Source organism: Monodelphis domestica, chromosome 3 (assembly GCF_027887165.1).
Source record: "Monodelphis domestica isolate mMonDom1 chromosome 3, mMonDom1.pri, whole genome shotgun sequence".
In the NCBI taxonomy this organism is placed as follows: Eukaryota; Metazoa; Chordata; class Mammalia; order Didelphimorphia; family Didelphidae; genus Monodelphis; species Monodelphis domestica.
Window position 1 is genome coordinate 204,693,648 of NC_077229.1, and position 13,332 is coordinate 204,706,979.

The following is a 13,332-nucleotide window of genomic DNA, read 5'->3' on the forward strand; positions in this document are numbered from 1 at the left end:
GGTTTAGGAAACAAGACAACAATATCCTTGGAGGAATGGAAGAAGCACCACCCTAAATTTTGGTGCCTGGGTAAAGGCCTGTTTGCCCTGGCCTACATTCAGTTCTGTTGGTTATTTGAGGATATGATTAGTCTGAGATTTCAGAGGCTGAAGAGTCTCCATAAAGATGCAGACAAGGATGCTTTCTCAATTTGCCTTCTTTGAACTTCAGAGACCATCTAGTCCAACTACCTCATTTTACACATGAAGGTGAAGTAGAGCTGTTAATTAAGAGACTTCATCAGAGTCATGCATCTAAGATATATCTGAATCAGGACTTGAATTCCTAACATTCTATCCAATGTGTTATTTATCTTCCTTATTCCCCACTGCTACCACACTGCTATCTTTCAATGACTTTTTTTTTCTTGGAATGTTCACAGAACTTATCTTCCTTTAAGCATCGCTGCCCTTCTTCCTCATTGTCCTTCTTTCAACTTTCTTAATGACTTTGATTTCCTGGCTCATGTTCCAAGATTTCAATATTCATACTAATAAACCTCTCTAGTAACTAGACTACATAAATTTATAACCTATTCAACTGCAATAATCTCCTTTATCCTATACATGTTGCACACTAAGAAAGTTAATTTAGAAAACACTCTCTTACAGAATTGTACCACTTCCAATATCAAAGCTTTGATATATCAGACCACAGCTTCCCATTTTTCCACCTCTCCAACTCTCTTACACACACTAAGCCTATTCTTGACTCTTTATCAGGTCATTGGGACTGTTCATTCTTCCAGTTTATTTTCCCCACTTTGGTTTCACTAGTCTCCATGACCAGCTTGGACCATATGGTCTGCCACTTTTCAGGGACTACTGTTTTGGAGTTTCTTGTTCCTGTGATTTCTGAGTACTCAACTTGTGGATCCTCATCTCTAGACACTCAAATCACAAAATTGATCTGATTTGATCTACTACAAATGAATGTTAAATAACCTTAAATGGTCTTTAAAAAAAAACAATTCTAATTTATCCCCACTACTGGTTCCCTAAATCATTCTAATAGTAATGTTCCAAACTTGTTTTCTCCCTTATTCTCAACATATCCCCTGCTAATACAAGCAGCTGATAAGCTATATATTTGCTTCACTTAAGTTCAACATAATCTAAACGAACTCTCTTGGCTCCTCTCTGGCATACAAAATACTTTTCCACCACTGTCTACTCTTTACTCCTTCCCTCTGGTCATAGAAGAGAAAGTAGCATTGTATAGTAAGAGGTAAAGAGGTATAATGGAAAGAGCACAGGAACTGGAATCAAAAGGTTCAAATCTTGGCCATGCTATTTATTAATTATGTGACCTTAGACAAGTCATGTAACCCTCTATATCTCAGTTCTTACCCTTAAAAAGATGCACTAACTGATCTCTAATGTCTCTTTTAGTTCTAGATATTATGATTCAGGAACTCCTACTCTTCGTTAAGGCAAAGATCTATCCTTATAATTTTCATTCCATTCCCTCCTTTTGCCTTCAGAACTAAGAGTTATTTCTTTTGTTATACTGGCACAAAGATCAAATAGAAAAGTGGTTGGTGGATGCCATTTTTTGTGTGTTTCATTGTATCAGGGCACAACACAGTAGTGCCTCTTCAATGAGATTCAGAGACACTTAAAAACTTTAGATCAGCAATTTCTCCAGGAAAAATTGAGTAGATAAAAATGCAAATTGCCTATATATATATATATATATATATATATATATATATATATATATGTATGTATGTATGTAGCTGCAGGGTCAATCCATTTAGTCCAGTCCAAAATAACCTAATAAGCATTTATTAAGTGCCTACTATGTGCATATTATGCCACATTTTGAAGAAAAAAGACAAATTACAAAACAATCCATCATCCTCTGAAAGACCTTAAATTTTGCTAGAGGGATAAAGCAGGTAAACAGATGAATAAAGAAGACATATTTATTTGAGAGAGAAAGCACTATCAACATCATCTGCAATGGGGATAAACTAGATGCATTCTCAATAAGATCAGTAGTGAAACAAGGATGCCCATTATTTAACACTGTACTAGAAACACTAGCAGTAGCAATTAGAAAAGAAAAAGAAATTGAAGATATTAAAATTGGCAGTGAAGAGACCAAGCTATCACTCTTTGCAGTCTTCTTAAAGAATCCTGGAGAATCAACTAAAAAGCTAGTGGAAATAATCAACAACTTTAGCAAAGTTGCAGGATACAAAATAAACCCACATTTCTATATATCTCCAACACATCTCAGCAGCAAGAATTAGAAAGAGAAATTCCATTTAAAACCACCCTAGACAATACAAAATACTTAGGAATCTATCTTCTGAGACAAACACAGGAACTATATGAACACAACTACAAAACATTTTTCATACAAATAAAACTAGATCTAAACAACTAGAAAAATATTAACTGGTCATGTAGGACAAGCTAACATAATAAAAATGACAATCCTACCCAAACTTATTTACTTATTTAGTGCCATACCAATCTAATTACCAAAAAACTTTTTTACTGAATTAGAAAAAACCATAACAAAGTTCATTTTGGAAGAACAAAAGATCGAGGATATCCAGGGAAATCATGAAAAAAAAATGTGAAGGAAGGTAGCCTTGCAGTTCCAGATCTCAAATGATACTATAAAGCAGGGTCATCAAAACAATTTGGTACTGGCTAAGAGACAGAAAGGAGGATCAGTGGAATAGACTTGGGCTAAGTGACCTCAGCAAGACAGTCTATGCCAAGCCCAAAGACCCCAGCTTTTGGGACAAAAATCCACTATTTCATAAAAACTGCTGGGAAAGCTGGAAGACAGTATGGGAGAGATTAGGTTTGAATCAACACCTCACACCCTACACCAAGATAAACTCAGAATGGATGAATGACTTGAAATAAAGAAGGAAACTATAAGTAAATTATGTGAACACAGAATAGTATACATGTAGGACCCATTGGGAAAGATATTAAAACCAAGCAGGACTTAGAAAAAGTCACAAAATGTAAAATCAATAATTTTGATTACATCAAATTAAAAAGTTTTTGTACAAACAAAACCAATGAAACCAAAATTAGAAAGGAAGTAACAAATTGGGAAACAATCTTCATAACAAAAACCTCTGACAAAGATCTAATTACTCAAATTTACAAAAAGCTAAATCAATTGTACAAAAAAATCAAGCCATTCTCCAATTGGTAAATGGGCAAGGAATATGACTAGGCAATTTTCAGTTAAAGAAATCAAAACTATTAATAAGCACATGAAACAGTGTTCTAAATCTCTTATAATCAGAGAGATGCAAATCAAAACAACTCTGAAGTATCACCTCACATCTAGCAGATTGGCCAACATGACAGCTATGGAAAGTAATGAATGCTGGAGGGGATGTGGCAAAGTTGGGACATTAATTAATGTATTGCTGGTGGAGTCGTGAATTGATCCAACCATTCTGGAGGGCAATTTGGAACTACACCCAAAGGGCTTTAAAAGACTGTCTATCCTTTGATCCAGCCATAGCACTGCTGGGTCTGTACCCCAAAGAGATAATAAGGAAAAAGACTTGTACAAGAATATTCATAGCAGCGCTCTTTGTGGTGGCCAAAAATTGGAAAATGAGGGGATGCCCTTCGATTGGGGAATGGCTGAACAAATTGTGGTATATGTTGGTGATGGAATACTATTGTGCTCAAAGGAATAATAAAGTGGAGGAATTCCATGGGAACTGGAACAACTTCCAGGAATTGATGCAGAGTGAAAGGAGCAGAACCAGGAGAACAATGTACACAGAGACTGATATACTGTGGTACAATCTCCATTAGTGGCAATGCAGTGATCCTGAACAACTTGGAGGAATCTACGAAAAAGAACACTATCCACATTCAGAGGAAAAACTGTGGGAGTAGAAACACAGAATAAAAACAATTGTTTGACTACATGGGTCGAGGGGATATGATTGGGGATGTAGACTCTAAATGAACATCCTAATGCAAACATCAACAGCATGAAACCAGGTTCTGATCAAGGACACATGTAATACCCAGTGGAATTGCGCATTGGCTATGGGAAGGGCAGGAAAAGGGGAGGGAGGAATAGAATATGATTCTTGTAACCAAGGAATAATGTTTGAAATTGACTAAATAAAATAAAAAAAAAGATTCAGGGAAGTTACATTGCTTAAGGTCAGAAAACTAATAAGGACCATACTGCAGCTCTCTCCTGATGTCTAGAGCTGAATGACCACATGTGGAAAAGCTGAGGAAGGAATTCTCAATCAGGTACCATTTGGATGGTATGATTCTGGCTTCATGAAATTTCTCCCAATTCCTGTGAAACCAAGGGCTCTAAGTGACTCCAAATTATAGTACTCCAAATCAAAATCAACTCATCTGTTAATGACCATTCCCAATCTAACAGACATATGGATTTACCACACTATATAACACAATATCTGATATGACACTTCATACTACCAGGATGAGAGACACTACATAGTAAAATTTCATTATGAAATTCAGTCATCATAACTCCACTCAGTCCTCCATTATACTGTTTTTTTTTGCCGAATACGGATTCTATCTGTTTTTTTTTTCTTCTAAATTCTCCCAAATATACTATGGTCCCAGTGATAAATATTGATTTAGAGAAGAACTTGAGGCTCTTCAAGCAGATATTCATGCCACCTTGAAAACTGACAGGCAGTATATAAAGTGAATGGTTGACACTGAAACTGAAGGAATCCTTGTAAATAAGAACCCAAACATAGATGTCTACTAAGAATATTTACTTCATCTCCCAAAAAGTTAAAAGAGAAAAAAATCAGCAAAACTGATTATTGCACTGAAAAACTTTGGTGTTATATGCAATACCTGTGGACTGCTCCCTCACTCCATCTCTTCCCCCAAAAAGGGTGTGAGGGAAGTGTAAAGATAACGTTTTTTTAAAGGATAGAGACTTAAATTTTTTCTTAGTTCCAAATTCTCTCCCTCACTCCTCCCCCTTTCTGTTACCAGTGAGAAAGCAAGAAAAATAAAACCTATTATAAATAGTCAGGCATAACAATTTCTGTGTCAATCATGTTCCATTAAAAAAGAGTAAGAAAAGGAAAAGAGAAAAAAATACAATTCAATTTGTACTGTCCATCAGTTCTCTATCTAGAAGTGGACAGCATGTGCCATCATGAGTCCTTTGGAATTGGGGTGGGTCACTGTGTTGATCAAATTAAGTTTTTCAAAGTTGCTTATCTTTATAATATTACTATCACTAATTGGTTTTCCTGGTTTTGTTTACTTTGTTTTGCATCCATTCATATAGGTCTTCCTTGGTTTTTCTGAAACCATCCCCTTCATCGTTTCTAATTGCAGAATAGTATTTTATCATATTCATATACTATACCTTGCTCTGCCATTCCCTAATTGACAGATGTCCCCTCAAATTCCAATTCTTTGCTATCATAAAAAGAGCTGCTTACAAGTATTTTTGTACATATGGGTCCTTTACCTTTTAGTCCATGAAAGCTGAAAATATTAAATACCTTCATGAAAGTAAGTATTTAATAATTCATGAAAGTTACTATTTAATACATCCATGAAATTAAAGTAAAAAATAGTGTAGATGATGGAGAACAATTTACATGATTGTAGATACACCCTAAAATGGAGACATACCTGTCCTTCATTAACTGATAGAGGTTTTCCTTCATGTATTCAAACACAAAATAAAGGTGGTCATTTTCTCTGATAACTTCTTTCAATTTAATCACATTGGCATGATTGAGTTTCTTTAGTGACTACAAATCAAAATATATGAATTTAAAAATACAATAATTATTTTCATAGTAGTGTCATAAAAAGTAACAAGATCTCATCTGAACCATTTCTAATAACCAGTTCATCACATTTTTATTCATTTGTGCATTCCTAGATAATATTTTCAGATCTACATTGTTTATAATCTTTGACAATTATAAGTCTTTTAATCTTGGGATCACAGATAAAGAAATAGAGTTGGAAGAGGCCTTTTAAGTCGTACTACTTTTTACAAATGAGGAAATAAGCTAGTTGCCAAAGGTTGCACAATTAAGTCAGTGGCAAGTGTGTGATTTGAACTCAGGTTCTCTAATTCATAGACACTATTGGCAAGTTGTTACATAAGTGGAAAATGTTACTATTTCTGAAAATATGAAAATATTTTGCTATGTATAAAAATGCAAAAATATCTATTTCTTAGATATAAAACATAAAGACTTTCACAAACACACATATAATTTAACAAATTACTTATTTTCTCAAAAAGTTGAACACGAAGACACTTCCCAGCTGTGTGACCCTGGGCAAGTCACTTGACCCCCATTGCCTAGCCCTTATCACTCTTCTGCCTTGGAGCCAGTATTGACTCCAAGACGGAAGGTAGGGGTTTAAAAAAAAAAAAGTTGAACACGACAGTTTTCTTAAATACTTTATAGTAAAAAAGATGACATAAAGCTTCAGTATGTCAAAATACTAGTTGGAAGATCCTGGACATCTAAACTATCAAATTAAATTTCTGCTTTCTTGTCTTTATAAAATCTTTTTGAGAATAATGTATACATCTATCAAGGATATCCTTGATATAAATATGAGAAGGAAATAAGATTTTTTTTTTCAATTTTCTACCACAACTTAAACCTTCACAGTCTTGGAGTTAACTGAAAGGTGTGAAAAAACAATATTTATATATTTGTCTTATCCTCTGTGAGGTAGGTATTAATATTATTCTTGTGCTATGGACAAGAAACTGAGGTTCTAATAAAAAATAAATAAAATCCTACATTATTCAATGATACATGTAAAACCCAGTGGAATTGCTCATTGGCTACAGGAGGGGGAAGGGAGGAAGGGAGGGAAGGAACATGAATCATGGAACCATGGAAAAGTATTCTAAATTAAATAAATAACATTTAAAAAAAGAAACTGAGGTTTAGAAATGTTAATTTGAAAAGGTTCACATTGCTAGTAAGTATCTGAAGCAGGATTTGAAACCAGGTCTTTTAATTAATCAAACTATCAAAAAATGCCTATATATGAGATGCTGTGTTACATGCAGAGCACATAAAACCAATAAGGAAACAGTGTCTCGCCTTAAGTCTTCCTGACTGGCAATCTCAAATGCATGCTACCATCTGGACAAGAGGTACTTTTCCTCCACATAGTTTTTCCTATAGATATTTTCAGGTTCATCTCCTTTGAGTAAATATGAAGATTGCTGAGGAGGGCCAGTTATGTTTTAGGCCTTGATAAAATCAAAATAAAATCATCTGTAAACAGGAACATCTGGAGGATGTACTATCTTTGGGGAATTTTTTCTATTTGGATCCTTCATAGAAAATCCTCTCCAATAAATACATTAGCAAATGTATATCTTTCAATTTAATGCCTCATTTGATATTAACAGAAGACTTCTGAAGCTTATCATTCTATTCATTTAGGAACTTTATGTTAATAATGTATGTGTGAAAGACATTTTTGTTAAGGCTGAATATTATTCTCACAATTTAAAGACTGTTTTGTAATCAATAAATAGCTGTATTCTTTGTACCTTCCATCAACCCACTTATATGACTGTAAAGATGTACAAAAATTGTTTGCAGAAGTCTATCTTTTTTCTTCTCAGATTTTCTTCATAGATACCTTTATATATGTATAGATCATTCTCATAAATATTTTAGAAAGGTTAGAAAACTGAAATATGCGTTTTCAGGTTTTGATACCAGGGTCACAATCTGGCAAGTATCTGAACTAAAATTCGGCTAACTATCACTCCACCTGCAATCTACCTTGAAACTGTAGAAGCAGAAGAAGCATGCATAGAACTAAGGGCCATAGTTTATTTTTGTCGTCTGAGTTACTCTGGCCAAAGAATTTAAGAACAAGATGGCCGCCCTACTGGTGAACATATCTTCCATACTTAGACTGGTCCTTAGACATCATAGACAGTCTGTCAATGGGAGAGTACTCAAACATTTTCCTGTATAAGACAACCTGTCAGAGCTTTTATCTTGTCAAAAGGTATACTTTGAGAGGCTTTGTCCATTGGCATATAACCTTCAAGAACTGAGAGGCTAATCTCCATGCCTGGAATGAATATATTCTTCAATTCTCCCTGTTGAAATTTTTCTCTTCTTTAAAGGTTCCCTCTGGTGCCATCCACTCCATAAAGTATTTCCTGATCCTCCCCACTCAAGTAATTTCTCCTCCTCAGATTGTCCTACATTTATCCTAGATTTATCCTAGATAACCTCTCCTTTAACCCTGTACTATTCTACCTTTATTAGCATTTATTTTGATGTGTTGCATGACCCTTATTAGACTGTAAGCTCTCTGAAGGCAGGGCCTATACATTTCTTCCTCTGAATCACCTTGCCTGGCCCAGTACCTTGTACACGGGATTTGCTTAGTTTGTTGAATAACTAAAAGTGAAGGAAAGTGGCATTTATTATAATAATAACCAAAAAGGAGGTTAATTTGTTTCTAACTCCATAGATCAGAAAACTTTAAAAAATGGTTTGAGTTATATCAAGAAAAATCTTAGGTTCAAGAAAAGAGCTGTCACCACTAAAAAGGATGACCCAGGAAATTTGCATAATCTATTTTTTTTAGAAAATCTTTAAGAATAATATAAGCATTATATGTCATTTTGGGGAAAATTCAATTTGGAAAAAAATAAATAAAAAACAGTTGCAGTTGAAAGTTAAAAAAAAGATTGAAATAAACAAACATGTAGATTATATCAATATATCCTTTCATGGGGACAGAGGACAAGAATACATGAATTTCTGGGGTACTCTACAGTTTTACCTTAACTTCTCTCAAGTTCATGCATTCATCCCAAGAATAAAACTTCCTTTTCATCCTGAAAATATATAAGGAAAGATTTAGTATATATTGTTATCATTGTTGGAAAACCTTAGTTTTCTTATTGTGCTACTAAGGTGAGAAAAAAGTTAATTTCAATTTTTTAATTAATAGCTAATAATTCTCTTTACTCTGTGAATCCCTTTATGACCCTAATAAGTTTAATTCATAACCATAACCTGGGTGACCAGGGCCTTACTCTAGGGAGTAGATCTGTCCAAAGAGAAATTTATAATTTATTTTTTTTTTAAACCCTTACCTTCTGTCTTAGAATTGTATTAGTTCCAAGGCAGAAGAGTGGGAAGGGCTAGGCAATGGGGGTTTTAAATGACTTGCCCAGGGCCATACAGCTAGGAAGTGTCTGAGATCAAATTTGAACCTAGGACCTCCCATCTCTAGCCCTGACTCTCAATCCACTGAACCACCCAGCTGCAATATCCCCCCAACAGAAATTTAAAGGAATTCTGAATATGCTTTTACTCCTCTGAAAAAGGAGTGTGGGAGGAGAGCCTTGGAGGAGTGTGGATCCATAGCCAGATATATTCAGTGGGCAGGAGATTCCTACTCTAACTAGGAGAGGAGCTAGATTTCTACTCTGGATTGGAGGTGGGGGGTGTGTGTGGAATGAGAGCTGGTAGAATCTAAGCATTGAGAAGAAGAGGGGGCCCTAGGGTCAACAAGCCCATCTCTTTTAGTGACAATTGCAGTGAAATTTCTAAATCCAGCTTGCAACATACTTTGCTTGATTGAGAAAGGGAAGCATAGCTTCTAGACAATTGAAGAATCAGTTGCTTCAAAAGGCCTGGACCTTTGAGTGGCACTTCAAGCAGGATTATACCAAATTTTTCCATGGTTAGAGCTCCGGTGATGGAAAAATAACTGGGTTAAAAGTGGTGGACAGTTCTGTGAGATGTGAGCCCTGTAAGGCATATAGGTCAGCAGGCTGACCCAGAGAAGAGCTGTGGTGAAGGAGAAATACTTCAGGTAGGGGAAGGCAGAAGAAGGAGCCTTCATGTCAGTCAAGAAGATTGTTAAGTTTCTCTTAGGTTTCTTCCTGGATTTTCAAACCTTTCATTGTCAAATGAAGAGGAGATGCTAGAACTTCAGGGAGGAAGGTATGTCAGAAGTCAGTCTATTCTAAACCTGTCATTTGACCTTCTTCCTGCTCAACCCTGACCTTGACATTCTCCTGCTCAAAAATCTTTTATTACTTCAAAGATGAAATATACATTCCTTAGCCTAGAACTTAAGGCCCTCCACAATCTTCTGCCTTTCAGCCTCACTTCATATTATTCCCTTTCTCTTGCTCTATGTTTTAGGCAACTCAATTATTTGCTGTCCCCTCAAATGTGATGTGCCATCTCCTCTGCCTATGTGAATTTGCACAAGCCATATGCCCAGTGCATAGAATGTACTTCCTCATTTCCACCCTTACGAATGTTTTTCTTCTTTACTTCATGCTAACTCCTATGTGAGTACTTTCCTGCTCTCCCCAGATATTAGTACTCTTCTCTCACCACTCAAATATTTCCACAATTCTTTTTTAGCTCTTTCCTTTTTCCTTTACTCCTTACCTTGAGCTATACTATATACCTCTTTGGGTTCATGTACCTTCAATCCCAAAAAACTGTAGGCTCCATGAAATCTCAAACTAACAGTAAACTAAGAATTTGTTCCAAAAACTAATAATATCACAAAAATCCTACCTTTTGATAGCCACCAGCTCTCCAGATTCATTGCTTTTTCCCATAAGTACACTCCCATAGGTGCCATCTCCTAGTTGTCTCATAGTTGTATATCGGTTCATTTTGGAAAATGGATGTAGCCAAAATTATGAAATTAAATTGTTTACTTGTAGAGAAGAAACTTGTATGCTTCTTTAAAAAAAATCTTTTCCTTCAAAACGTTGTTAAGATTTGTGACTGGTGTATCATCATTTAATATACAGTCTTCCGCAAGGTTATAGGTTCATGAGATCCAGGAATAAAGAATCTGGCAAATAAATAATGTGTCCATTCTTATTCACATCCTTTAAAAAAAGCAAAACAAAAAACAAGTTGAGTTTTTTTTACATGAGATGATTCATTGTGACCTTTCACAAAATAATATATTGCCACTCTGGAACATATCATATTGTCAATAAGAGCTTAACTATGTATATATATACACATATATATATACATATATATATAATGATTAACTGATTATGGGCTAAGATTTTTTGTTTTAGATAATCATCTCAGCATTTAAAAATTATAAGATTTGTGCAGCCTACAAAGTACAATGAATCTGTAGTAACATATAAGAGAAGGTACCCTAAGAGCTACATGTGGAATTTCAGCTGATAGTTTTTGTCAAATGGTATAATATACACCCAGAAAAAAGGTTGTGAAGTTTTGACAATAAATTATATGTGAGATGAAGCATATATTGCATATTTCTTCAAAATGTACTATCAAAAATATGTACTATCAAAAAAAAGTCTGTGTTGGTACTATATATTATACAATCAGGTTTATGTGATATATTTATATTGAATGTTCAATATAGTTTTTAACTTCAAATATTAGAATTTTAAAACAGCTAAGAATATTTTTAAAATACTTTAATTGTTGAATCATATTAAATAATTGCTAAATCTTCTGGGCTTTAATGTCTTCATCTATAAAATGATAGTGTTGGACTATATGAGCTCTATGGTTTCTTCCAGCTCTAGGGCTATCTATTATCCTATGATTCTACTTAATTATGCATTTATAATATGCAAAGACATAAAATACATTAGATGAATTAATATATATATATATATTATAGAGAAAATATGGCCAAAACCCTACATGGATGGTGACGCTTAAAATGAAATTAAATTGCTCTTTTAATATAAGGAAGATGCTAGAATGTGAGAGGGAATTAAACAAAATATGACCCCCTCCACCACAATAAATAAGCAGAAGAGAAAGAACCCAGTCATAGATAGCTACTATGAGAACAAAGAAAACCAAGGTCTAAATTCAGAGGACAATGATGTTAAAACATTTACTTACTTCTACAACATCAAAAAAAAAATGTCAAATGGCCATATGCCCCCAAAAGAGTTTTTGGGAAAGCTTAAAAAGACTTTAAAAGCCAAATGAGAGAGGTACAGGAAAAATTAGGGGAAAAAAGATATGCTCAATGCAAGAAAATTATGAAAGAAAGATCAAATAAAAGAAATGTCAGTCAAGTCAATTAGAAAAAGAGATCCCAAAACTCACCCAAGAAAATAATTCATTAAAAATTAGAATTGGGAAAGAGGAATTTAATGACATCAAGGCAACAAGAGATAACAAATATCTTATTACAAAAACAAATAATCTGGAAAATAGATCAAAGAGTGACAATATAAGAATTGTCAGACTACTGGAAAGCTTTGATCGAAAAAGTTTAGACACTATATACACCAAGAAATTATGGAAAATTTCTTCAAAGTTTTAGAACTAAAGAGTAAAACAGAAATTTAAAGAAACCACTGATTAGCACTGTAAAAAAATTCCAAGATGAAAATGCACAGTAACATCAGTGCTAAGTTCCATAGCTCCCAGATTAAGGAGAAAATACAAGCAACCAGAAAAAAAATAATTTGAATACTCTGATGCTACAGGCTAATACAAGACTTTGCAACTTCAACAAAACTCAACAATATGTTATTTACAAAGAACATTAAAAATGAGAGACACAGAGTAAAAACAGGGTACTGAGCAGAATACACTATGTCTGATATAAAGAAAGCAGGGATAGCAATCATGATGTCTTACAAATTTAAAACTAAAATAGCTTTAATTAAAAGAGATAAATAGGAAAACTATATTATGTTAAAATATATCATAGATAATGAGGCATTGTCAGTGTCAAACCTATATATACCAAATGTTACAGCATCTAATTTTTAAAAGGAAAAACTAAATGAGTTACAGGTAGAAATAGATGACAAAACAATAATGGTGGAGGATTTCAACCTTCTCTTCTCAGAACTAGATAAATCTAACCAAAAAGTAAATAAGAAACCAAGGAGATAAATAGAATCTTAGATAAGCTAAATATGATTTATATATGGCAAGAATTGAGTGGGAATAGAAAGGTGTATATCTTCTCAGTGGTACATAGCATTTCTACAAAAATTTATCATATAGTAGGGCATAAAAACCTTATAGTTAAATGCAGAAAAGTGGAAATATTAAATGCATCCTTTTCAGACTAAAAGCCAAAAAAATATCGTAAGAGACCACAGAAACAGGTAAAAATTCATTGGGGACTAAATAACTTAATCTTAAAGAATAAGTGGGTTCAAGGACAAGTCATAGAAAAAATAAGCAATTTTATTAAAGAGAATAATAATGAGAAATTTTATTAAATAAAAATGAGATTTTATTATCA

The 13,332-nt window shown here is 34.0% G+C and overlaps 1 protein-coding gene across 10 annotated transcripts in view; it reads right to left on the reverse strand.

Moving 5' to 3' along the window:
• MAK (male germ cell associated kinase) overlaps positions 1 to 13,332 on the reverse strand; it is a 68,143-nt gene that overhangs the window by 41,848 nt on the left and 12,963 nt on the right. For 9 of the 10 annotated variants that reach the window (XR_008917614.1, XM_056823417.1, XM_056823414.1 and 6 more), the window contains 3 exons: positions 10,626 to 10,948; positions 8,863 to 8,917; positions 5,695 to 5,816 (listed from right to left, as the gene is read on the reverse strand). Coding sequence is in view for 8 of the 10 variants with exons in the window: in XM_056823417.1 (XP_056679395.1) it covers positions 5,695 to 5,816; positions 8,863 to 8,917; positions 10,626 to 10,726 (278 nt within the window). In the remaining 2 variants the exon portion in view is untranslated. Of the gene's footprint in view, positions 1 to 5,694; positions 5,817 to 8,862; positions 8,918 to 10,625; positions 10,949 to 13,332 lie in introns of those variants that run through there. The other variant, XM_056823421.1, reaches the window with a different exon arrangement.